Genomic DNA, 23,844 nt, shown 5'->3' with positions numbered 1-23,844 from the left:
AGCCTCCTCCTATTTTTATTTATTTATTTATTGAGATGGAGTCTTGTTGCTCAGGCTGGAGTGCAGTAGCGCAATCTCATCTCATTGCAAGCTCTGCCTCCCGGGTTCATGCCATTCTCCTGCCTCAGCCTCCCGAACAGCTGGGACTACAGGTGCGTGCCACCACACACGGCTAATTTTTTTTTTTTTTTTTTTTTTTTTTTTTTGTAGTTTTAGTAGAGACGGGGTTTCACCGGGTTAGCCAGGATGGTCTCGATCTCCTGACCTTGTGATCCGCCCGCCTCGGCCTCACAAAGTGCTGGGATTACAGGCGTGAGCCACCACACCCGGCTCTCCTATTTTTTTTTTTTTTTAAACATCCTGTTCTACAGCTTCCTTGGCTCTTTGTGCCTGTATGCCGAAGAGCTGGGCATTTGCATGGGCCATACAGAGACTAACAAGGCCTTGAAGTTTTCCCCCTAGTCAGTGATGACTCTGGCTTTCTCCTTCTTGTAGACACTGCCGATGGGCATTTCTGGTCCTGTCAGCTGAGTATCCAGTTTGAGTTCTGCAGCAGAATTGTCTCCCTTCTTGGGGGCCAAGGGCTTCCTGGGGAAGATGATGAGCGAGGAGCAGTACTCCTTCAGCTTCTGCACATTGGCCTGCAGGGCCTCGGTGGACTTGTTCCTCCTTCTTGTGTCTCAGAGATGCCAATGGTCTGGGCCACCTTCTTGTGAATGCCAGCCACCCTTTACTCCTCCAAGCTGAGGCCCCTGCCAGCTGGTGCTTTGTAGTGATGCCTCAGCGTGGGGCACCTTACCACGGGTGAATGGGCCCATATGAGTGGGCCATGCAGCCTGCTTTTGCTGGCCGCCTTGCTTCTGCAGATTTGCCCCGTGGGTTAGCTGCGCCACTGCCAGTCCTTGTGAAAGTTGGGCTTCAGGATCATGCCATTCTGGCTGGGTGCCCTGCTTGCCTATGGCCCACGGGTAGCAAAAGAGAGGAGGGGAGCAAGTGAGGGACCACCCACAGCCATGTGCACTCACGTGGCCACTGCCACCGCCCTAGTCCTCCAGCCTGGTCGCACCCACAGAGCCTGGTCTGGCCAGAGGCCTTCTTCGATGATGAAGATGCCCCAGCTTGGGCCGATGTCCCTCCATGGCTCCGTTGGTGACAGTGCTAGGCCTATGGAGGTGGACAGAGCCTGATAGCCCCAGACAGTGCTGGAACTCTGAATGATTTAATTTCTGAATAAAATGTTCCTATGGAAAGAAATCAGAAAATTGCATGTGATTAAATCTATATGTTGTAATCCCTTATTACCCAGCAATTCTGCACATATGTTTGCACCCAAGAAAAATGCATGCCTAGGTCCACCAAAGAACTGTGAAAAAAGTTCTCTGAAAAGGAATTTTGTTATATTAGTTTATTTGTTTTAAAAGACAGGGTCTTACTCTGTTACCCAGTCTGGAGTACAGTGGCACATTTGCAGCCTCTGCAGCCTTGAACTTCTGGGCTCAAGCAATCCTCCCACCTCGGCATTCTGAGTAGCTAGGACTACCGGTGTGCACCATCACACCCAACTAATTAAATTTTTTTTTTTTTTTTTTTTTTTTTTTTTTTTTTGAGACGGAGTCTCACGCTGTTGCCCAGGCTGGAGTGCAGTGGCGCGATCTCGGCTCACTGCAAGCTCCGCCTCCTGGGTTCACGCCATTCTCCTGCCTCAGCCTCCTGAGTAGCTAGGACTACAGGCGCCTGCCACCGCGCCCGGCTAATTTTTTGTATTTTTAGTAGAGACGGGGTTTCACTGTGGTCTCGATCTCCTGACCTTGTGATCCGCCTGCCTCGGCCTCCCAAAGTGCTGAGATTACAGGCTTGAGCCACCGCGCCCGGCCTAAAATTTTTTTTATTGGCCGGGCCAGGTGGCTCACTCCTGTAATCCCAGTACTTTGGGAGGCCAAGGCAGGCGAATCACCTGAGGTCAGGAGTTCGAGACCAGTCTGACCAACATGGAGAAACCCTGTCTGTACTAAGAATACAAAATTAGCTGGGCATGGTGGTGTATGCCTGTAATCCCAGCTACTCGGGAGGCTGAGGCAGGAGAATCGCTTGAACCAGGGAGGCAGAGGTTGCAGCAAGCCGAGATCGCGCCATTGCACTCCAGCCTGGGCAACAGGAAAAAAAAAAATTATTTGCTAAGGAGGTCTCAATATACTACCTAGGCTAGTCTCCAACTCCTGGCCTCAAGTGATCCTCCCATCTCAGCCTCCCAAAGTACTGGGATCACAGGCTGTAAAGGAATTTGGAGGAAAGAGATTTTATTCCAGTGAACAGTGTGCAAACCAGCAGCGTTCCCCAATTTGCATTTTTTTTTTTCCAAAAAATACAGCTCTTCTTTGTTTTTCTTCTGCAGGCCTCAGGGTCTTTTGTTAACAGACTTGTACAGTAATGCACATGGCAACTTTATAATAGTGGAAAACTGGAAACAACTTAAATATCCATTAACAGGCCCAGTGCAGTGGCTCACACCTGTAATCCCAGGACTTTGGGAGGCTGAAGTGGGCGGATCACTTGAGGTCAGGAGTTCGAGACCAGCCTGGCCAACATGGTGAAAACGCCATCTCTAATAAAAATACAAAAATCCAGGCGTGGTAGTACACGCCTGAAGTCCCAGCTACTTAGGAGGTTGAAGCACGAGAATCGCTTGAACCTGGGAGGTGGAGGTTACAGTGAGCCAAGATCGCCCTACTGCATTCCAGTCTGGGCGACAGAGCAAGACTGTCAAAAAAAAAAAAAAATCCATCAACAGTAGAATAGATAAATTGTGGTATATTTAGATGACAGAATACTATATGACAATGAAACTTATGAGCTATTTCATGCAAGACCATGGATGACTTACAGATACAATGTTGGAAAGACACAAAAGAGTACATACTATATGTTTTCTTTTTCTTTCTTTTTTCCTTTCTTTTAGAGACAAGGTCTCCCTCTGTAACCCAGGCTGGAGTGCAGTGGAACTCCTGAGCTCAAGCAGTCTTCACATCTCAGCCTTCCAAATAGCTGTGCCTAGATGCAAGTGCCACTGCATTTGACATTCTGATTTCATTTATATGAAATTGAAGAACAGACAATGCTAATCTATACTGATGGGGGTCTAATAGGAGCTACCCTTGGGGATGTATCATCAGGGAAAGAGCAAGACAGATGCTGAATTCTTTTTTCGTGTTTTTGTTTTTGTTTTTTTAAGACAGCATCCAGCTCTGTCACTCAGCCTGGAGTGCAGTGACATGGTCAGGACTCACTGCAGCCTCAAGCAGTTCTCCGACCTCAGCCCCCCAAAGTAACTGGGACGAGAGGCGTGCACCACCACACCCAGCTAACTTTTTTGAATTTTTAGTAGAGACGAGGTCTCCCTATGTTGCCTAGGCTCATCTCGGAACTCCTGAGCTCAAGTGATCCTCTGCCTTAGCCTCCCAAAGTACTGGGATTACAGGTGTGAGCCACCGCTCCCAACCAGCTGGATTCTTTATCTTGATCTCTTTGGTGGTTGTCACCCAAGTGTATATGAATGGAAAAGTTCACTGGGCAATTTAAGATTAGTGTACTTTATATATGTTACATCTCAATAAAAAAGTAAAAACGGCAGTTGAGGGGGGCACTTTTTTTTTTTTTTTTTTGAGATGGAGTCTCGCTCTGTCACCCAGGCTGGAGTGCAGTGGCCTGATCTCGGCTCACTGCAAGCTCCGCCCCCCAGGTTCATGCCATTCTCCTGCCTCAGCCTCCCGAGTAGCTGGGACTACAGGCGTCCGCCACCTCGCCCGGCTAGTTTTTTGTATTTTTTTTAAGTACAGACGGGGTTTCACCGTGTTAGCCAGGATGGTCTCGATCTCCTGACCTCGTGATCCGCCCATCTCGGCCTCCCAAAGTGCTGGGATTACAGGCTTGAGCCACCGCGCCCGGCCACATTATTTTTTTAAAGGACTGATCGCAGTGGCTCACGCCTGTAATCCCGATACTTTGCGAGGCCAAGGTGGGTGGATTGCTTGAGCCCAGGAGTTCGAGACCAACCTGGGCAACATGGTGAAACCCTGTCTTTACAAAAACATTCAAAAAAATTATCCAGCTCACTGCAAGCTCCGCCTCCCGGGTTTACGCCATTCTCCTGCCTCAGCCTCCCGAGTAGCTGGGACTATAGGCGCCTGCCACCTCGCCCGGCTAGTTTTTTTTTTTTTTTTGTATTTTTTAGTAGAGACGGGGTTTCACCGTGCCACTGCACTCCAGCCTGGGCGACAGAGCCAGACTCCATCTCAAAAAAAAAAAAAAAAAAAAAAATTATCCAGGCATGGTGGCGGGCGCCTGTTGTCCCAGCTACTCCAGAGGCTGAGACGGGAGAATTGCTTGAACCCAGAAGGCAGAGGTTGCAGTGAGCCGAGATCGTGCCACTGCACTCCAGCCTGAGCAACAGAGCCAGACCTTGTCTCAAAAATATATGTAAAATTTTAAAAAGTAAAAACAGCCAGGCATAGTGGCTCATGCCTGTAATCCCAGCCCTTTGGGAGGACGAGGCAGGAGAATTGCTTGAGTACAGGAGTACCTGGGCAACATAGAGAGACCCCCACCCCGTCTCTACAAAAAATTAAATATTAGCCAAGCCTGGTGGCACGTGCCTGTAGTCCTAGCTACTTGGGAGGCTAGGGTGGGAGGATCATCTGAGCCTGGGGTAAGGTTGCAGTAAGTCATGATCGTGCCACTGCACTCCAGCCTGGAGTACAGTGAGACCCTGTCTCGACAGAAGAATAAAATAAGTAAAAAGACATTGTGGCACATGCCTGTAGTCTTAGCTACTTGGGAGGCTGAGGTGGAGTGATTACTTGAACCCAGGAATTTGAGTTTAGCCTGGGCAAAATAGCAAGACCTCATCTATAATTTTTTTTTTTTTTTTTTTTTTTGAGAGGGAGTCTCGCTCTGTCACCCAGGCTGGAGTGCAGTGGCACAATCTTGACTCACTGCAAGCTCCGCCTCCCGGGCTCCCACCATTCTCCTGCCTCAGCCTCCCGAGTAGCTGGGACTACAGGCGCCCGTCACCAGACCTGGCTGATTTTTTGTATTTTTAGTAGAGACGGGGTTTCACCATGTTAGCCAGGATTGTCTCGATTGCCTGACCTCATGATCTGCCCACCTGGGCCTCCCAAAGTGCTGGGATTACAGGCGTGAGCCACCATGCCCGGCCAATTTTTATTTTTTAATTTTTAAGTAAAAATTTTAAATCATTTGTAGCAATATGAAAGTTTTTACCTTTTAGCAACAAATGTTTGACTAGCTCAAGATTCAGTGGCATCAACTGATGAATTGTTTTAAACAACCTTTTGTTTTTTTGAGACAAAGTCTTGCTCTGTCGCCCAGGCTGGAGCGCAGTGGCGCAATCTCGGCTCACTGCAACCTCCGCCTCCTGGATTCAAGCGGTTCTCCTGCCTCAGCTTCCTGAGAAGCTGGGACTACAGGCACGCGCCACTAGGCCTGGCTAATTTATTTGTTTTTTTTTTTTAGTAGAGATAGGGTTTCACCATGTTGGCCAGGCTGGCCTCGAACTCCTTATCTCAGATGATCTGCCTGCCTCAGCCTCCCAAACTGCTGGTATTCCAGGCGTGAGCCACTGTGCCCGGCCAACAATTATGTTTTAAACAACCAGCGGCAGCAGCAGCACAGGAGTGATTAAATTCTCAAGCTGAGCTAGAGCTAGTCATGGAGCAGGCACCGCTCTCTGTCCCCAGGCCTTGGTTATCACACAGGTACTTCACTAATATTCATCATAGGCTGCCATCCACAGTCATGAAGTCATTTATTTTTTGAGACAGGGTCTCGCTCTGTCACCCAGGCTGGAGTGCAGTGGCATGATCTTGGCTCACCGTAACCTCCACTTCCTGGACTCAAGGGATTCTCGTGCCTCAGCCTCTTGACTAGCTGAGATGGCAGGCGCCAGCCACCAAAGCCTGGCTAAGTTTTTGTATTTTCTGTATAGGCGGGGTTTTATCATGCTGCCCAGGCTGGTCTTCAACCTCTGATCTCAAATCAGTCGGCCCACCTTGGCCTCCCAAAGTGCTGGGATTACAGGTGTGAGCCACTGTGCCTGGTCTTACAGTCATGATGTTATTACTGATGTCACATACTAGCAAGTATATCCAGGTGGATGACAAGTTTCAGGTTCATATCTTTATTTTAGTATGCTTTCTTCTTCTTTTTATTATTATTTTATTTTCATAGGTTATTGGGGAACAGGTGGTGTTTGGTTACATGAGTCAGTTATTTAGTGGTGATTTGTGAGATTTGGGTGCACCCATCACCCAAGCAGTATACACTGAACCCTATTTATAGTCTTTTATACCTCCACCTCTTCCCACCCTTTCCCCCGAGTCCCCAAAGTCTATTGTGTCATTCTTATGCCTCTGTATTCTCATGGCTTAGCTCCCACTTATGAGAACATATGATATTTGGTTTTCCATTCCTGAGTTACTTCTTAGTATGCTTCCTTCTTCCTCTTCAAAACATTATAAAATATTATTGTGTACATCATTATATATATATATACTGCCACATAGTGATTTTTACACAAATATATGCTGTACCTAATAGATGCAGTAACTAAGGGATTTTCTTTTTCTTTCTTTTTTTTTTTTTTTTTTGAGATGGAGTTTCGCTCTTGTTTGTCCAGGCTGGAGTGCACTGGTGCAATCTCAGCTCCACTGCAACCTCCACCTCCCAGGTTCAAGCGATTCTCCTCCTCAGCCTCCTGAGTAGCTGGGATTACAGGCATGTGCCACCACACCCAGCTAATTTTTGTATTTTTAGTAGAGACGGGGTTTCTCAGTCTGGTCTCAAACTCCCGACCTCAGGTGATCCGCCTGCCTCGGCCTTTCTTTTTTCTTTTTTTCCCTAGTTCTCGTGGTCCTCAATTATTTTATTTTATTTTATTTTATTTTATTTTATTTTATTTTATTTTACTTTTTTGAGACAGAGTCTTGCTCTGTCGCCAGGCTGGAGTGTAGTGGCGGGATCTCGGCTCACTGCAACCTCCTACTCGTGGGTTCTCCTGCCTCAGTCTCCTGAGTAGCTGGGATTACAGGCACACGCCACCATGCCCAGCTAATTTTTGTATTTTTAGTAGAGATGGGGTTTCACCATGTTGGCCAGGATGGTCTCGATCTCCTGACCTCGTGATCTGCCCGCCTTAGCCTCCCAAAGTGCTGAGATTATAGGCGTGAGCCACCACGCCCGGCCTATTTTATTTTATTTTTGTTTTGTTTTTTGAGATGGAGTATCAATATCACTCTGTCGCCCAGGTTGGAGTGCAGTGGTGCCATTTTGGCTCACTACAACCTCTGTCTCCTGGGTTCAAACAGTTCTGCTGAGGGATTACAGGTGCAAGCCATCATGCCTGGCTAATTTTTTTCGTATATTTAATAGAGACAAGATTTCACCATGTTGGCCAGGCTGGTCTTGAACTACTGACTTTGGCCTCCCAAAGTGCTGGGATTACAGGCATGAGCCACCGCGTCCAGCCTATTTTATCATTATTATTATTATTATTATTATTTGGTAGAGATGGGGTCTCACTGTGTTGTCCAGGCTGGTCTCAAACTCCTGGGCTCAAGCTCCTGCTTCAGCCTCTGAAAGTGGTGGGATTACAGGAATGAGCCACTGTACTCAGCCTACTAAGGTATTTTCAAGGGTAACTTTAACTATGTGATATAATTGTAATTTACTTCTCCTCATTTTCTATTCCTTTAAAATGTAAAGCTTGTGACAGTCCAGCCCCTTCAGCCTGGAGTCCCACCTCCCAGTCCCCACATGTGCTGTCTCTCACCAAGGTTGCCAGTGACCTCTGACCAAAACAATCTTATAAGTAATCAAAACTGAATTTTCTACCTTAGTTCAACTCCTGACTAAAGGCTGACACACCTCCCAAATCCCTGTCTCCAGCCCAGGCCTCTCATTCTGCCTCCAGACCTGCCATTTTTTTGTGTGTTCTGGATGGTTTCATTTGCATGTGGCTCAGACATCTCAAAAACATATCCTAAACTGAACTCACCATCTCCCTCTCTCACCCTCCTGCCCCTGCCCTCAATTACTCCTCTTTCTGTCATCTTCATCTGGATTGGTGGCAACACCTTCCAATCAATTTTTCCAGGCTAGAAACTTCCCTTTCTTTCTCTCTCTCTTTTTTTTTTTTGAGGTGGAGTCTCGCTCTGTTGCCCCAGTTGAAGTGCAGTAGTGCCATCTCGGCTCACTGCAGCCTCCACCTCCCTGGTTCAAGCAATTCTCCTGCTTCACCCTCCAAAGTAGCTGGGATTACAGGTGCCCACCACCACACACAGCTAATTTTTGTATTTTTAGTAGAGACAAGGTTTCACCATGTTGGCCAGGCTGGTCTTGAACTCCCAACCTCAGATGATCTGCCTGCCCCGGCCTCCCAAAGTGCTGGGATTACAGGTGTGAGCCACTATGTCCAGTCTCAACTTCACATCTAATCAGTCACCAAATCTTGCCATTTTATCAGTGTTTCTTGAATTATTTTCATCCTTATTTCTACTGTCCTATTTCAGGCTCTTGACACTTGTCACCTGGTCTGCTGGAAATGGTGTCTTTGCTTCCAGTCCTATTTTTTCTTTTTTTTTTTAATTTTTTAGATAGAGTTTCACTCTTGTTGCCCAGGCTGGAGTGCAATGGCACGATCTCAGCTCACTGCAACCTACGCCTCCCAGGTTCAAGCAATTCTCCTGCCTCAGCCTCCTGAGTAGCTGGGATTACAGGCATGTTCCACCACGTCTGGCTAATTTTGTATTTTTAGTAGAGATCGGGTTTCTCCATGTTGGCCAGGCTGGTCTTGAACTCCCAACCTCAGGTGATTCGCCCATCTTGGCCTCCCAAAATGCTGGGATTACAGGCGTGAGCCACCGTGCCCAGCCAGCTTCCAGTCCTGTTTCCTTTGAAGCCTCCTCTACATTGCTGCCAGGGTGGTTTTTCTAAAATGCAGATCTGGCCAGGCACAGTGGCTCACGCCTGTAATCCCAGTACTTTGGGACGCTGAGGCAGGAGGATCACTTGACCCAGGAGTTCGAGACCAGCCTGGGCAACACAATGAGACTCTGTCTCTATTTTAAAAATTAAAAAATAATAATTTATAATTTTTTTTTTTTTTTTTTGAGACGGAGTCTCGCTCTGTCCCCCAGGCTGGAGTGCAGTGGCCGGATCTCAGCTCACTGCAAGCTCCACCTCCCGGGTTCACGCCATTCTCCTGCCTCAGCCTCCCGAGTAACTGGGACTACAGGCGCCCGCCACCGCTCCCGGCTAATTTTTGTATTTTTTTAGTAGAGACGGGGTTTCACGTGTTAGCCAGGATGGTCTCGATCTCCTGACCTTGTGATCCACCCACCTCGGCCTCCCAAAGTGCTGGGATTACAGGCTTGAGCCACCGCGCCCGGCCTTTTTTTTTTTTTTTTTTAGACGGAGTCTTGCTCTGTTGCCCAGGCTGGAGTGCAGTGGCGCGATCTCGGTTCACTGCAAGCTCCGCCCCCCGGGTTCACGCCATTCTCCTGCCTCAGCCTACCGTGTAGCTGGGACTACAGGCGCCCGCCACCATGCCCGGCTAATTTTTTGTATTTTTAGTAGAGATGGGGTTTCACCATGTTAGCCAGGATGGTCTCGATCTCCTGACCTCGTGATCCACCCGGCTCGGCCACCCAAAGTGCTGGGATTACAGGTTTGAGCCACCGCACCCGGCCAATAATTTATAAATTTAAAAAATAAAAATAAATTAGCTCGGCATGGTATTTATGCACCTGTCGTCCCAGCTACGCAGGAGGCTGAGTGGGAGGATCACCGGCGCTCAGGAGGTTGTGGCTGCCATGAGTTGTGATCATGCTACTCCACTCCAGCCTGGGTGACAAAGTGAGACCCTGGCTCAAAATATATAAATAAATCAAAAGCCTATCTGACCACGTTCCTCTCCTGCTTCTATCCTACGGTGGCTCCCCATCACTGGCCTGTCCTATGAGAAAACATTTACATTCCTTAATTCAGCCTAGAAGGCCTCTGTGACTTGCTGTCTACTTCTCTGGCCCTTCTCTTGCTTCCTTCCTGGCTGTAGAAACCTTGAAGATACTTCCCCAAACCCACCTGCTGATTCTTGCTTTTTTCATGCGGACTCCTCTGTCTGGAATGTCTTCTACATGCTGCAACCCTAACCCAACCTCCATACTGCAGAGAAGTGGCTGGTCTCAGGCCAATGCCTAGTCATCCTTTTAGATTCAGCCCAGGCCAGGCGCGGTGGCTCACGCCTGTAATCCCAGCACTTTGGGAGGCCGAGGCGGGCAGATCACGAGGTCAGGAGTTCGAGACCAGCCTGGCCAACATAGTGAAACCCCATCTCTACTAAAAATACAAAAATTAGCCGGGCATGGTGGCATGCACCTGTAGTCCCAGCTACTTGGGAGGCTGAGGCAGGAGAATCACTTGAACCCAGGTGGCGGAGGTGAGCCGAGATCATGCCACTGAACTCCAGCCTGGGCATCAGAGCAAGACTCCATCTCAAAAAAAAAAAAAAAAAGATTCAGCCCTGTGTGAAGGTGTGAACCCCTTCTAGGACATGAAAAGATTCAGCCCAGGTGTGATCCTCTTCTAGAACATGTTCCTTTCCTAACTGCTTGAACCCCAGATAGAAGTCCTATTCTTTTTACTTCTATAGTACTTTCTTTATATCTCCATAATTTTATTTACTATTAATACATGATACATTGTTTTATAAAAGTCTTTGTAACCTCCTTAAGGATTCACTGCTTAATCTCCAGTGCTTAGCACAAATCATTAAATGCGAACCAGAAACTGTTCCAAATGTGTTACATCTATAACCTCATTGGATCCTCACTACCAACCCCATGCAATAGATACTAATGTGATCTCTGTCTTACAGAGGAAGAAACAGGCACAGGGAGGTTCAGTAATTTGTCCAAGATCATACACACAGTGGCCTTCAGGTACTCATGAATGGGGAGTCTGGTTCCACAGTTACCATGTTTGCCATTATATTATATTGCCTCCTTACTAGTGTCCACACTCTGTAAGCATATTGACATCTACGCTTGTTGAGTGCATACCATGTACCCAGCTCTGTGCTACATGTTTTACCTGAATTATTTCAACTGCATAACAACCCTGTGAGGTAACTACCATCATTGCTCCCATTTTACATAACAGAAAACTATAGAAATCTGGGGCTGGGCATAGTGGCTCATGCCTGAAATCCCAGCACTTTGGGAGACCCTGTCTCTAAAAAAATTTTTTTTTGGCTGGAAGTGGTGGCTCACCCCTGTAATCTCAGCACTTTGGGAGGCCGAGGCAGGCAGATCACAAAGTCAGGAGTTCGAGACCAGCCTGGCCAGCATGGCAAAACCCTGTCTCTACTAAAAATACAAAAAATAGCCAGGCATAGTGGTGGGTGCCTGTAATCCCAGATACTCAGGAGGCTGAGGCAGGAGAATCGCTTGAACTTGGGAGACGGAGGTTGCAGTGAGCCGAGATCGTGCCACTGCCCTCCAGCCTGGGCAATAAGAGCAAGACTCCGTCTCAAAAAAATAAAAATAAAAATAAAAATATATATATATATATATATATATATTTTTTGAGACGGAGTCTTGCTCTGTCACCCAGGCTGGAGTGCAGTGGCCGGATCTCGGCTCACTGCAAGCTCCGCCTCCCGGGTTTACGCCATTCTCCTGCCTCAGCCTCCTGAGCAGCTGGGACTACAGGCGCCCGCCACCTCGCCCGGCTAGTTTTTTTTTGTATTTTTTAGTAGAGACGGGGTTTCACCGTGTTAGCCGGGATGGTCTCTCGATCTCCTGACCTCGTGATCCGCCCGTCTCGGCCTCCCAAAGTGCTGGGATTACAGGCTTGAGCCACCGCGCCCGGCCATAAAAATAATTTTTAAAAAATTAGCTGGGCATGGGAGCACATGCTTGTAGTCCCAACTACTTGGGAGGCTGGGGTAGGAGGATCACTTGAGCCCAGGAGGTCAAGGCTGCAGTGGGCTGTGATGGCGCCACTGCACTCCAGCTTGGGTGACAGCAAGACCCTGTCTCAAAAAAAAAAAAAAAAAAAAAAAAAAAACAAAGGAGAAATCTGGCAACTTCCCCGAGATTACACAGTTAACTAGTGGCATAGCTTCACTCAAACTCCAAGTCTCAGCCAGGACACTCTACCAAATGAGATCAACGGCTCAGTAATGGATTGGCATCCAGCATGAAGACTGGACCAGCAGGGAAAACTATGATGCGTACAGCCCAGAGCCTGAAGCAGACTTCACAGCCTCAGAGGTGGCACAGGCTGACTCAAAACCCGGGGCAGAAAGGGACCAAACCAGAAACAGTGACCCAGAATCACAGGGAAATAGAAATGGGAGTCAGCACAATGAAGCCCCTCCTTCACCCCATGCTCCTTATCCTCAAGGTCGCAGGAGTTAGTTGCTCAGGCGGTTCAAAGGTCTTGACGGTGAACACCATCCCCAGGGATTCCCAAGGCGGTGATGCCATCAAAGCGTTAATTCTGAGCTGGGCCTGACCGGGTGCGGACTCTGCCGCAGGGAGAGAAGGGTTAATCGCCCCGGGCCTTCGCCGTGGGGGCGGGGCTTCGGGGAGGGTCACAGCCCGGTGCGGAGACCCGAGGTTAACCGCCCGGGGTGGGCTCCAGGGGGCGGGGCATGCTCCCCGCGGCTGCAGCGGGTAGACAGGTAACTGCCACCGAAGGGGCGAGGCCATACAGGGGCGCGGCCTCGGGCTGCACAACCCGGGGCGGCGATGAGAGGGTTAACGCCCCGGAGGGCCCTGGCGGGGCGGGGCCGCGGGGTGAGCACCGCCCGAGGGAGGTGCTGGGGGCGGAAGCGGCACGCCGTGTGCGCCCTGCGCGCCTCGGCTTCTTTCCGCCCGGCTCTTCCAGAGGCCCGGCGACTTCCTGGGCTGGGAAGCCAACCGAGGTTCGGGGGCAGCGGCTAGGGCTCGGGGCGAGTAAAGCGGATGGTCCCTGCTGAGGCCCAAAGGGGGCGAACTCGCGAGAGTCTCGGGCGACCTGGGTCAGATGGGGCGAGGGCAGATGAGGGGTCCGGGAGCTTTCGGGCAGCGAGGGGGGAGGAGCGGGCCAGTTGGCAAACTTGGGTGAAAGGATGGGGTGCCTGGGTGACGACCCCCCGCCAGGATTCTGCTCCTCCACCCCTTTTCTCCCAACTCGCTTCCAGGCCAATCTCAAACTGGAGCTCAACTTTTAGAAGAGAGACGCCCCAGCAAGCCTCTTTCGGGGAGCCCTATAGCTCCTCACCTCCATGGGCGAGACAGCCCTGGCGGGGGACAGCAGCAGCACCCCCACCCCACAGGCCCTGTACCCTGACGTCTCCTGTCCCGAGGGCTTGGAAGAGCTGCTGTCTGCACACCCTCCTGAACGGGGGGCCCAACGACGCCACAGTTGGAACCCCATAGACTGTTCAGAGAACATCGAGGTCAAGGAAGGAGGGTTGTACTTTGAGCGGAGGCCCATGTCCCAGAGCACTGATGGTGTCCGGGGTAAGAGGGGCTATTCAAGACGCCTGCACGCCTGGGAGATCAGCTGGCCCCTAGAGCAGAGGGGCCCGTATGGCCACGGCCCGCGCCCCACTGCCGACTAAGCACTACGCGGCGCTGCTGGGCAGCAACAGCGAGTCGTGGGGCTGGGACATCGGGCGGGGGAAGCTGTACCATCAGACCAAGGGGCCCGGAGCGCCCCAGTATCCAGCGGGAACTTAGGGTGAGCAGCCGGAGGTGCCAGAGAGGCTGCTGTTGGTTCTGGACATGGAGGAGGGAACTCTGGGCTACGCTATTGGGAGCACCTACCTGGGGACAGCCTTCCGCGGACTGAAGGGCAGGACCCTCTATCCGGCAGTAAGCGCTGTCTGGGGCCAGTGCCAGGTCCGCATCCGCTACCTGGGCGAAAGGAGAGGTGAGGCCTGGGGCAGATGTGGGGAGAACTTTCTGTCCCTGGTGGCAGCGGTTTGGGATGGAAACTCTTCTGACAAGAGCAGAGGGGATGCACCTTCATCCAGCCTGCCTCTCGCCTCTGTTCAGTGCTGGGAAAGGCTAGGGGTCTTTACGGCTGTTATTTAATCCAACAGCAATAGAGGTGAAACAGGCTTGAGAAAGCAACTTTCTCAAGTTTTCTTGGCCAGTAAATGGTGAACCTTCAGAATGGAGGGAGGCACTCCAGGGATGAGAGAATTCAGGAGATATCAACCCCTGAGCAAGAGGCGCAAAGGGTTAGGTACTGGGTTTGATGTACAGGTCCAAAAGGAGGAGGACAGGCAGAGCCAGGTACCCGGGGTGTGTACCGGATTCTCCGGGCTCTGACCTGTCTGTGTGCCACATACCCACTTCCTTCCTCAGCATGGAGACACTGGGGCCCTGGGCACCAGGGAGGAGAGCAGTGGAGGAGGCAGGGCCTTAGGGAGGGGCAGCAGGGGAGGAGCCTTCCTAGGAACTGACTGGGGCCAGGGCTTGGAGCTGCTCTCTGCAGTTGTGTGAGCTGTAGAGTGGACGGCCATCCTTCCTCACCTCAGCCCCAGCTCCCAAGCCTCTGGAGTCAAAGCCTGGGCCAGCTCCACCACGGTCAGAGCCACCTTGGCCTGTCACTTAGAGGGCCTTAGCCAGCGCTTCACCCCAGCTCTGACTAGGGATGTGTGAAATCTTAAGTGGGAGGCAGAACTTCAGGGCATCTCAGATTCCCCTTTCAGCCAAGGTGGGCACACTCAAAGCAGGAAAGCAGAAAGGCATCTGGGCAGGACCCTGTAGTTTGAGGACGTCTGACTGGTGGCTGCACCCATACTCACATTCCCCTCCTTCTCTCTCCCAGCGGAGCCACCTGTGTGTGCGCCACACCCTGGGGGATACCCGGCTCGGCCAGGTATCTGCCCTGCCCTTCCCCCTGCCATGAAGCGCTGCCTGCTCTACCAGTGAGCCCTGTGATACCACAGACTGTGCTGAGGCCTTGCCACCACCCCTCCCCTTGGGAAGGTGGGGAGGCACTGCTGGCCTAGACCAGCTATTGAAAGCTGGTGAGGCTGGGCCCCTACCCCAACCCAAGCTCTGAGGAAATCAACAGCCCCAGAGCCACTCAGAGGAAGAGAGGGAGCCGGCATTCAAGGCTATGACAGTTTGCTACGCAAAACGTTTTTTTCTAGTAAAAACAGTAAGAGGTACTATTATAGAAACCTGTTCTTGGGTTTTTTTTTTTTTTTTTTTTTTGCACAAAGGATCATTTATATAGCTGCCTCAAAAAGGAAGATTATCTGGGCAAGTCCAGTGAAGGCAGACAGACCACAAGACCTAGTGCCAGGTGTTTATTCCCTCACATGTGGGTGGTTCACGTACACAGCACACAGGCACGGGCACCATGGGAGAGGGCGGCACTCCTGCCTTCGGAGGGGAGGATCTCGGCCTCACTGTGTAAGAAGGGAGAGGATGGCTTCTCTCCTGCCCTCACTAGGGCCTAGGGAACCCAGGAGCAAATCCCACCCCTTCCACCTCTCAGCCGAGGAGAAGCCACCTTGGGGACATTTAGTTCCAACCATTATAGTAAGTGGAGAAGGGATTGGGCTGGTCCCAACCATTACAGGCTGAAGATAGTAAAGGAAGGTACAGTTTGGATGAGGCCACAGGAAGGAGCAGGCGACACCATCAGAAGCATGTGCGGGGGAGGGGCAGTGACTGGGCTTCTGGGCTGCTTAGTCCCTGGCTTGGCAGGAAGGGTAGGGAAGGTGGATGGGGCTCATTGTTTGGCATTGATGATGTCCACGAATTCGGGCTTGAGGGAAGCACCACCCACAAGGAAGCCATCCACGTCAGGCTGGCTGGCCAGCTCCTTGCAGGTTGCCCCAGTCACAGAGCCTGGGAAGGGAGCAGAACAAGGGCTTGGTCAAGAATGAGATGAGTATACCCCATCCCCACCTCCATGTCCGAGGGCTCAGTCTAGTCCTCAGCCCACTCCCCCTCAGCCGGGAACCAAAGCCACTCACCTCCATAAATGATACGGGTGCTCTGAGCCACTGCTTCAGAGACGTTGGACTTAAGCCATCCTCGGAGCTTCTCATGTACTTCCTGGGCCTAGAACAAGAAGCTGGACTAAGGAAGACCGTTTCTGTCTAAGAGGAAGAATCACTGGCACCAGTGGACACTTAGTGTGGTTTCTGGCTGAGTCAGAGTACCAGGGCTCCGATCCATGCCAGGCCCTGGACTGGATGCCCTTGGACAAGTCACTGTCTCTGGGCCCAAGGTCTCCGTCTCTTTGAAATAAGGGGTTGCCCAAGATGGTCTGTGTCTGTCCAAACCTACTGAGGCAGGCTGGGATGAGGGCAGGGCTCCTGGGCTCGGTTACCTGTTGGGGCGTTGCAGTCTTGCCAGTACCAATGGCCCACACAGGCTCATAGGCCAGGACAACCTTGCTCCAGTCTTTCACATTATCTGCAGGGCACAGATCACAGATGGAGGGAAGGGTGAACAAGAAAGAACTCTCCAGCAAGGGTCTCCAGGAGTATGAAGGACGGTGGTCTACTGCCCCCTGGTGGACACTGGGGGATTTCCAGGTGGCATCTACCTTGGGGGCTGGAGAAGTGATAGGCCCCAAGCAAGGATTCTCACTCCCCCTCCCCCTTTTCCTTTTCTGGATCAGCATGGGGACCAAGACAGGCTCCAGGGCCTGACCCTACCCTCTGAGTCTCTGTGGCCCTGGATAGGCTCAAAGGTCCCTTTTTCCAGAGATACCTGCGATGACCTTTGTCTGCTCGAAAACAACCTTCTCAGTGATGCCAGCTTCCCTTTCATCTAGCTTCTCCCCAATACAGGCGATTACTCCGAGTCCCTCAGCCAGAGCATGGGCCACTTTCTGCCCAATCAGCTGTTGAGAAACAGACTTGGTGAGACATCCTTCTTGGAAAAAGACATCCCTTATCTTCTCTCTTGGCTACTAACCTCATCTGACTCCCCAAAGACATGTCTTCTCTCTGAGTGCCCCAGGACCACCCACGTGGCTCCGCAGTCTTTGATCATGCCAGGGCTAAAGGAAGAGATGAAGCCAAGGTTCAGCAGGGAGCCCGTCCTGTGGCTTTCCCCTCAAAGCCACAGGGGAAGTGTGAGGGAAGGGTCCCACACACCCCTCTCCACCTCGATCTCACCTGATCTCCCCAGTAAAGGCCCCATTAGTCACTTTGTAGCAGTTCTGTGCAGCCACAGCAATCTTGGGATCTAGCTTCTGCCGGGCGAAGTCGATATAGGCAGTGGGGGGAGCACAAACCACTTCTGAGGGCAAGATGGTACCACAGGGGGATGAGACTAAAGAAAGCCTTCATTCTCCACAATTCCTAACCGGAGCCCTGGAGCCCCAAAGCCCTCACCCTCTTCTTCTTGGTTCTGCTCTCCTCCCCTTTTCACCCCAGCAAGATGACCTCTGTCCACTTTCCAGCCGAGGCTGGGTCTGCACTCAACTCGAAGAGCCTTCCAGATACCCCTGAGAGGCCACGGCCCTCGCCTTGCCCTCTGCTCTTTTAACAGCTGTGGCTCCAATTTCCTCGAGCTATTCTGGGCATAGGCACCTCACAGACTCAGCATTCTGTAGGGGCCAACTCTGCTTCCTTTCTAAAATAGCCCATCCTCATCTCCCCTTTGCAAGGCAAGGATCTGTAGCAAAAGGAGAGGGGCCAACTCCTGGGGTTTGTATTGGGGCCTCTGGGGAATGAACGAGAAGGGGATGCCTCTTTGGATCAGGCCCGTGACTCTCCGATTTCGGTGGAGGGAGGAAGGAGGATGGAGGAGAGCATCCTTTGCCCGTGGGTGGTAGAGCTAACTGACTCAGAGGCCTTGCGCTTTGCCGTTTCCAGGTTGGGGAAGGCGGTAGGATGGCTCCTCACTCCCAAATCGCTCAGGCTATTTGGCACCGGCTCGGTCCCTTCAGTGGAACGCGGGAGTCGCACAGGTTGCCCAAGGGAAGGGGTCAGATCTGGAGGCTCAGGGACCCCGAGCAGCTTGGCGCGGGGACCCGGCCGCTAGCAAGGAAGGGGAGGAGTCTGGGGCTACGTGCTGCGGCGCACGGCGCGGGAGGCCAAGGGGCAGGTAGCGGGAAGCCCACGCGGCCCAGCCTCCTCCCCGACCCCGGGGTCTGCGGTCAGCCTCCCCTGGTCTCCTGCAGAGCCTCGGGTTCCGCTCCTAACCTGTCGCCTGGCGGACACAGCCCCAGTGCGCGCCCCGGGGCCACCTTCCTCCAGAAGACCCAAAACGTCCTTACCTGCCCCACGGTCGAAGGGGCATCATGTGCTCCGCCCTGCCCCCTCGACGCACCGACGGGGCTGCAGCTGCGAGGCCCCTGCCCGGACCCCAGCGGCCCTCGTCCCACAGCCCTGCATCATCAGGTCCGTGCGCACACCGGCCTCGAGGCCTCGGGAGAGGACGCTGCCACTCCCGCCCCGGCCCCGGCCCCGGCCCCGGCCCCTCCTCGGCGAGGGCTTACCGGTGTCTGCCGGCACCTTGGCCGCGTTCAGAGTGCCGATGAGCTCCCCCAGATTCTGCTTCCGCCCGTTCATCTTCCAGTTCCCCCCAACGAAGAACTTCCTGGAAGGCGCCATGGCGATGGAGCCGAGACGCTGAAGGTCAGTGTCTGCGCGCAGCCGCGGCCACTGCCCGCTTATATAGAGCGCCGCGAAGTGGAACTCCGCCTCCTCGCCGTCCTCCGCCATGGCCCGCCCGGTCCCCCGGAGCCCTGCCCCCCGCCCGCCCTCCTGCAGCCGCCTCGGCCGCCGCCCCGTGTTGCACTGTTCCGACGTTCCCCCTTCTTGTGGCAACGTTCTAGGCGCGTCGGGGGCTCGGTCGCCTCCGCCTCGATTGCGGGGCTTTCGGGACAAGGCGAGACCTGTGAGCTCCGGCGCTCAGGGGAACCCCCGCTGACCCCACGGGGCCAGAAGTGGTTCAGCGGAGCTAGCTGTTGGCAACTTGGCCGTAGCCCAAATCGCCTACTGTGGCAGAGAGGGCCCCTCTCCAACTATGGGATAGACAACCTCCTTCCCCCATCGGAGCAGCTCGTGCCCGACTACTGAGCAGGCAACCTTGTACCCAGGGAGTCTACCTGAGTCAAAACTTGCGGGACAAATACAGGGTTCACAGCGGGAGGGGCAGCCCAGAGAAGCGTAGGCCACCAGGAGTGTCCCAACCCTCGCCCCGGCTGGCAAGGCCTGGCAGGAACTGTAGGGACTGAGTCCCAGACTGAAGCCAGCTAGCCACTAGGGATATCTGGGAAATACTCGGACTCCTGTGTGACTAGAGAAGGGCTCTTCACTCCGTCTTTCCTTGGCTTTGTGTCGGCACTTTGTCACTCTACACCTCCCCACCCAACCCCAATTTTCCTAGAGCTCTAGAACGAGTGAAAAGTGGAGACTTGCCTTTGGGGGGGAGGGGGCCAGAGTTAGGAGTTTTCTGAAACGTCCTCCTGCTAACCCCGGGAAGGTAAGCCTCTCCCAAGGTATCAAACAGGACACAATTTAGCAGTTGTACTTTTATTCACATCGTGTTTTGGCATTTTCCAGAGAAGGACAAGGAAGAGACAGGGTGGGGGAAAGACTGAGGCAGGAGGGCAAGGGGGGGGTCCCTATTTCCCTCACATCCCTCCTTGACCAACCACACAGGGGCAAACAAAGGGGGAGGGGAGGCACAGGTGCTCACTCGCCTGGGGAGAGGACACACAAAGCTACACCCACGCGCGCACAAACCAGACCCCTCCCTCCACACCAGGGGGCTGGGCAGGGCAACAGAGAAGCAGAGCACTGTGGATTCCGGGGCAGGGGAAGCAACAAAGTCTCCTTACAGACAGGTGGCCGGCCCCTCCCGTCCCCATCCTGCTCCATCCCCAGAGTCTATCGCTGCCCCTCTGCTCTGCCCGGCCATTCTCCCACAGCCTCCAGCTTCTTCCCTGCTGCCGGGGACAAAAGGAAAAAGGGTACAGAGCAGAGGGGCTAAAGTCCATCCCTCAGCCCCTCTCCCTCATGCCAGGTGGTCTTCCCCTGCCCCCATTGGTAAGGGGTGAGGCAGGCTCTTAGCTGGCCACTCTCTGGTAGAAGTAGATGTAGCCCAGGTCCTTGGGCGGCTTCTCAGAGGCACACACTTTCTGGTCATTGTAGATCACCCATCTGGGGAAGTGGGGAAAACAGAAAACGATGAACAAACTGGGCATTCCAAGTGTCATCATGTAGTCTCTCAGCCATGGCCCCTGGAAGTGCTCTCCACATTCTCTGCCCGTACCCCAAATCCACAGCCCAGCCACCACCTGCCGTAAGGGAGCTTCACAACCTAAAGGGTCGCGGCCCCTATTATGTCTTCAGATCCTCCAGTACCTCTGCAACCACCCCCAACCCATTCCAGGGAGGTGGGGGTTGGTAAACTTTTTCTGAAAAGGGCCAGATAGTATTTGAGGTTCTGCAGGCCCTCTCTCTGGTCTCTGACACGACTCAACTTTCCTGCCGCAGCGTGAAAACAGGCACAAACACCACATAAACAAGTGTGTTCCGGTTCCAGTGAAATTTTACAAATGCAGGGCGCCTGGCCAGGCGTGGTGGCTCATGCCTGTAATCCTAGCACTTTGGGAGGCCGAGGCAGAAGAATCACTTGAGCTCAGGAGTTCAAGACTAGCCTGGGCAACATAGTGAGATCCCATCTCTATTTTTAAAAAAAGCTGGTGGCCAGATCCAGCCCTTGGGCCAATCAGTGCTGCAAGACCTTCTGTCACTCTCTGGCACTTTATGTCCCCACCAGGCAGTCCCTTCACCTTCTCCCATAGCTATCCCAAGGACTTCCAGATGGCCCTCCTCATTCCCACCACCATTCTCCATTCAAAAAGCACATGGCCAGCACTCACCTGCCTTCCTTCTTGATGTGGCAGACGTAGTGACCACACATGGTCGAGGTGCCCATGTGACTAATGAAGGCAAAGAGCTGATACTCTAGAGAAGGAGAGAGGGGGTCAGAGAAGGAAACAGAAGAGGAATGCTTGAGTGACAGTCCAAAGATACAGACAACAGCTCAGACTCAGGACAGAAGTTTCAGGGAATGTGAGGCATGTACTGGGCCAGAGCCTGTCTCCATGTCAGAGAACCCCACCCTCAGATGCCACGTTGAGGTGGAGAGAAGCCCCTGACCCCTGAGGAGGGCAGAGCTGCCTGAATGAGGGATCTGGTGTAACAGACTGACCGGATTCCACCAGGCCTGTCCTGCTTCCCGGGGACACTCACTTCCAGGACCATCCCGGACTTTAGGTCCCACTGGCACAGACTCAGAGATGGAGTCGGCAGCTGAGCGGCCCTCTGAGATGTCCATGGCAGCTTCAGCATCCAGGTCATCAATGTGACTGAAGATCCAGTCCACAGCCCGTTCTAAACTATTGTTCTTGGAGAGGAAGGAAGCATTACTTTTTTTTTCTTTTGAGACAGTCTCGCTCTGTCGCCCAGACTGGAGTGCAGTGGGGCAATCTCGGCTCGGCTCACTGCAAGCTCTGCCTCCCAGGTTCACGCCATTCTCCTGCCTCAGCCTCCCAATTAGCTGGACTACAGGTGCCCGCCACTACGCCCGGCTAATTTTTTTTTTTTTTTTTAAGATGGAGTTTCGCGGCCGGGCGCGGTGGCTCAAGCCTGTAATCCCAGCACTTTGGGAGGCCGAGACGGGCGGATCACGAGGTCAGGAGATCGAGACCATCCTGGTTAACACGGTGAAACCCCGTCTCTACTAAAAAATACAAAAAATTAGCCGGGCGCGGTGGTGGGCGCCTGTAGTCCCAGCTACTCGGGAGGCTGAGGCAGGAGAATGGCGTGAACCCGGGAGGCGGAGCTTGCAGTGAGCTGAGATCCGGCCACTGCACTCCAGCCCGGGCGACAGAGCGAGACTCTGTCTCAAAAAAAAAAAAAAAAAAAAAAAAAAAAGATGGAGTTTCGCTCGTTGCCCAGGCTGGAGTACAATGGCGCGATCTTGGCTCACCACAACCTCCACTTCCCAGGTTCAAGTGATTCGCCTGCCTCAGCATTCCCGAGTAGCTGGGATTACAGGCATGCACCACCATGCCCAGCTAATTTTGTGTTTTTAGTAGAGATGGAGTTTCTCCATGTTGGTCAGGCTGGTCCCGAACTCCCAACCTCAGGTGATCCACCCGCCTCGGCCTCCCAAAGTGCTGGGATTACAGGCGTGAGCCATCGTGTCCGGCCAATTTTCTGTATTTTTTAGTAGAGATGGGGTTTCACCGTGTTAGCCAGGATGGTCTTGATCTCCTGACCTCGTAATCCGCCCGCCTCGGCCTCCCAAAGTGCTGGGATTACAGGCGTGAGCCACCGCGCCCGGCCAGAGAGAAGCATTACTTTTTCTAACAAGTTCTGGGGCAAAAAAGCCAGCAGTAAATGCAGGCCTCAGCTCCTTCATCGAAGTCACAAAAGAGTGGTGCCCAGCCTTGGCCAGACCACACCTGTTGTCTTTGGTCTTGCTCAAGAAGGATGGCCCCTCACTGCCCCCCACTTCTTCCCCACTGGCCCCATGTCCTTAGCTGGGGCAGCCCATACCGTGGCCCGCAGCGCTTTCAGGGCCTGGTCCCGGGAGAAGCCCATGGAGACAATGGTGGTCACACAGTCCTCAGGAGGGGGGTCGGCTGCTGCACTTGTGGAGCCTGGCCCGCTAGACCCAGGCAGGATGAGGGGGTTCGCAAAATCTGTGGATGTGAAGGGGTTGATTTGTTTGGGGGAGGATGGAGGCCCTGCCCCACCCTGCTCCCCACCCCAGGCTACCTGGATCATCCATGTGTGACATGACCCAGTTCATGGCGGCCTCGGCCCCGCTGTTGCCCGTGTAGTAGACAGCTTTGCGGCAGGCGTCCATAGGGAAGCCCATCTCCACCAACTGGATGATGACGGATTCATCCAGCATGGGTGCTGCAATGGGAATTGTGGGTGCAGGGACCGACTGATGGGGCCACTGTTTGCTCCTCCTCCCTCCCACAGGCCAGGACCCAGCCCTCTTCCAATCACCCATTCCATGCATTTTTCTCCCATGGATTGGCACCTTTATCCCAAAACTAAAATGACCACACAACTGTAATGTGGGTCCCTGCCCATTCTCACAGAATGGGCTGTGTTTCTGGAGCATGATACCCCCACCCTACCCAAACCAGGGAGGTAGCACGGGCAGAGAGGTCATTAGCTGGTACTGTTGCCATCCACACCCAGAAGGTGGCTGGGAGTGCTCTGGTGAGGCCCCATGTCAATCAAAGAGGGCAGAGGAAATTTGAAAGGGAGGACAGGAGACACACAAAGGACAGGGGCAGGGGATGCAAGGCAGCGAGGCCCCCATCGGCACGGGAGAGAGACAGGCAGGAAGAAGAGTCACTAACATGTCGGAGAGGAGAAGTGAGGGGAGCAGAAGGAGTCTTCGTCTTCGTTGCCATAGAAACCAAGGCTACCTTTGGGCTCATCCGGAGTGACCAGGGGTGGGGCAATGTCTGGCAGCTCCTCCTCTCCAGGCTGCAGCCCTGTGCCCCTCAACTGGGAGATGTCAAGCTCCTCTGGCATCTCGATGGACACATCTGTGGGAAAAGGGTCACCTCAGCAGCTCCCGGAGGCCTACCTGGAAAGTGATTCGGGAACCTCAATCCCCTGCCCCCCTATGTCAGAACTGCTCTGTCAAGAGGAGCTGCTAAAAGCACGGCACCCATCTTAGGGGTCCCAGTATAAGACAAATAATACTAAGCCTGGGAGTCAGGAGGCCAGGATGCTGCTCCCAGATCTGC

At 53.0% G+C, this 23,844-nt stretch overlaps 4 protein-coding genes and 1 pseudogene across 7 annotated transcripts in view; 2 read left to right on the top strand and 3 right to left on the bottom strand.

Moving 5' to 3' along the window:
• The window catches only part of PIANP (PILR alpha associated neural protein), a 259,612-nt gene that overhangs the window by 56,543 nt on the left and 179,225 nt on the right, over window positions 1-23,844 (top strand). The window lies entirely within an intron of this gene.
• Window positions 343-12,563, bottom strand: LOC126930483 (60S ribosomal protein L13-like; annotated as a pseudogene).
• Window positions 12,891-15,883, top strand: SPSB2 (splA/ryanodine receptor domain and SOCS box containing 2). The gene is given in 4 exon segments (XM_050747505.1): window positions 12,891-13,003; window positions 13,262-13,653; window positions 13,655-14,105; window positions 14,107-15,883. Coding segments are annotated over 3 exon segments (789 nt in total). The 5' UTR covers window positions 12,891-13,003; window positions 13,262-13,345; the 3' UTR covers window positions 14,137-15,883.
• On the bottom strand, window positions 15,374-23,717 carry TPI1 (triosephosphate isomerase 1). 4 transcript variants are annotated; one of them, XM_050747485.1, is made up of 8 exons: window positions 23,714-23,717; window positions 18,547-18,688; window positions 17,219-17,342; window positions 17,016-17,100; window positions 16,809-16,941; window positions 16,423-16,508; window positions 16,064-16,151; window positions 15,374-15,935 (listed from the first exon to the last, which is right to left on the bottom strand). In XM_050747485.1, the coding sequence occupies exons 2-8, from the start codon at window positions 18,659-18,661 to the stop codon at window positions 15,817-15,819; spliced, it is 750 nt and encodes a 249-aa protein (XP_050603442.1). In that variant the 5' UTR covers window positions 18,662-18,688; window positions 23,714-23,717; the 3' UTR covers window positions 15,374-15,816. The 4 variants fall into 4 exon arrangements, with proteins under 4 accessions (XP_050603442.1, XP_050603441.1, XP_050603440.1 ...); XM_050747484.1 differs by lacking the exon at window positions 23,714-23,717 and adding an exon at window positions 18,785-18,788 and having other exon boundaries at window positions 18,547-18,695; XM_050747483.1 differs by lacking the exon at window positions 23,714-23,717 and having other exon boundaries at window positions 18,547-18,775.
• The window catches only part of USP5 (ubiquitin specific peptidase 5), a 28,952-nt gene continuing 24,677 nt past the window's right edge, over window positions 19,570-23,844 (bottom strand). Inside the window, exons 16-21 of the mRNA XM_050747401.1 lie at window positions 23,449-23,640; window positions 22,847-22,990; window positions 22,625-22,770; window positions 21,314-21,467; window positions 20,941-21,025; window positions 19,570-20,215 (exon numbers count right to left, since the gene is read on the bottom strand). Of these exons, the coding sequence (XP_050603358.1) occupies window positions 20,122-20,215; window positions 20,941-21,025; window positions 21,314-21,467; window positions 22,625-22,770; window positions 22,847-22,990; window positions 23,449-23,640 (815 nt within the window). The 3' untranslated portion in view covers window positions 19,570-20,121. The remainder of the gene's footprint in view (window positions 20,216-20,940; window positions 21,026-21,313; window positions 21,468-22,624; window positions 22,771-22,846; window positions 22,991-23,448; window positions 23,641-23,844) is intronic.

This window comes from Macaca thibetana, chromosome 11 (assembly GCF_024542745.1).
Source record: "Macaca thibetana thibetana isolate TM-01 chromosome 11, ASM2454274v1, whole genome shotgun sequence".
NCBI lineage: Eukaryota > Metazoa > Chordata > Mammalia > Primates > Cercopithecidae > Macaca > Macaca thibetana.
The sequence above is the reverse complement of the archived record's forward strand: the minus strand, read 5'-3'. Positions and strand labels throughout refer to the sequence as shown.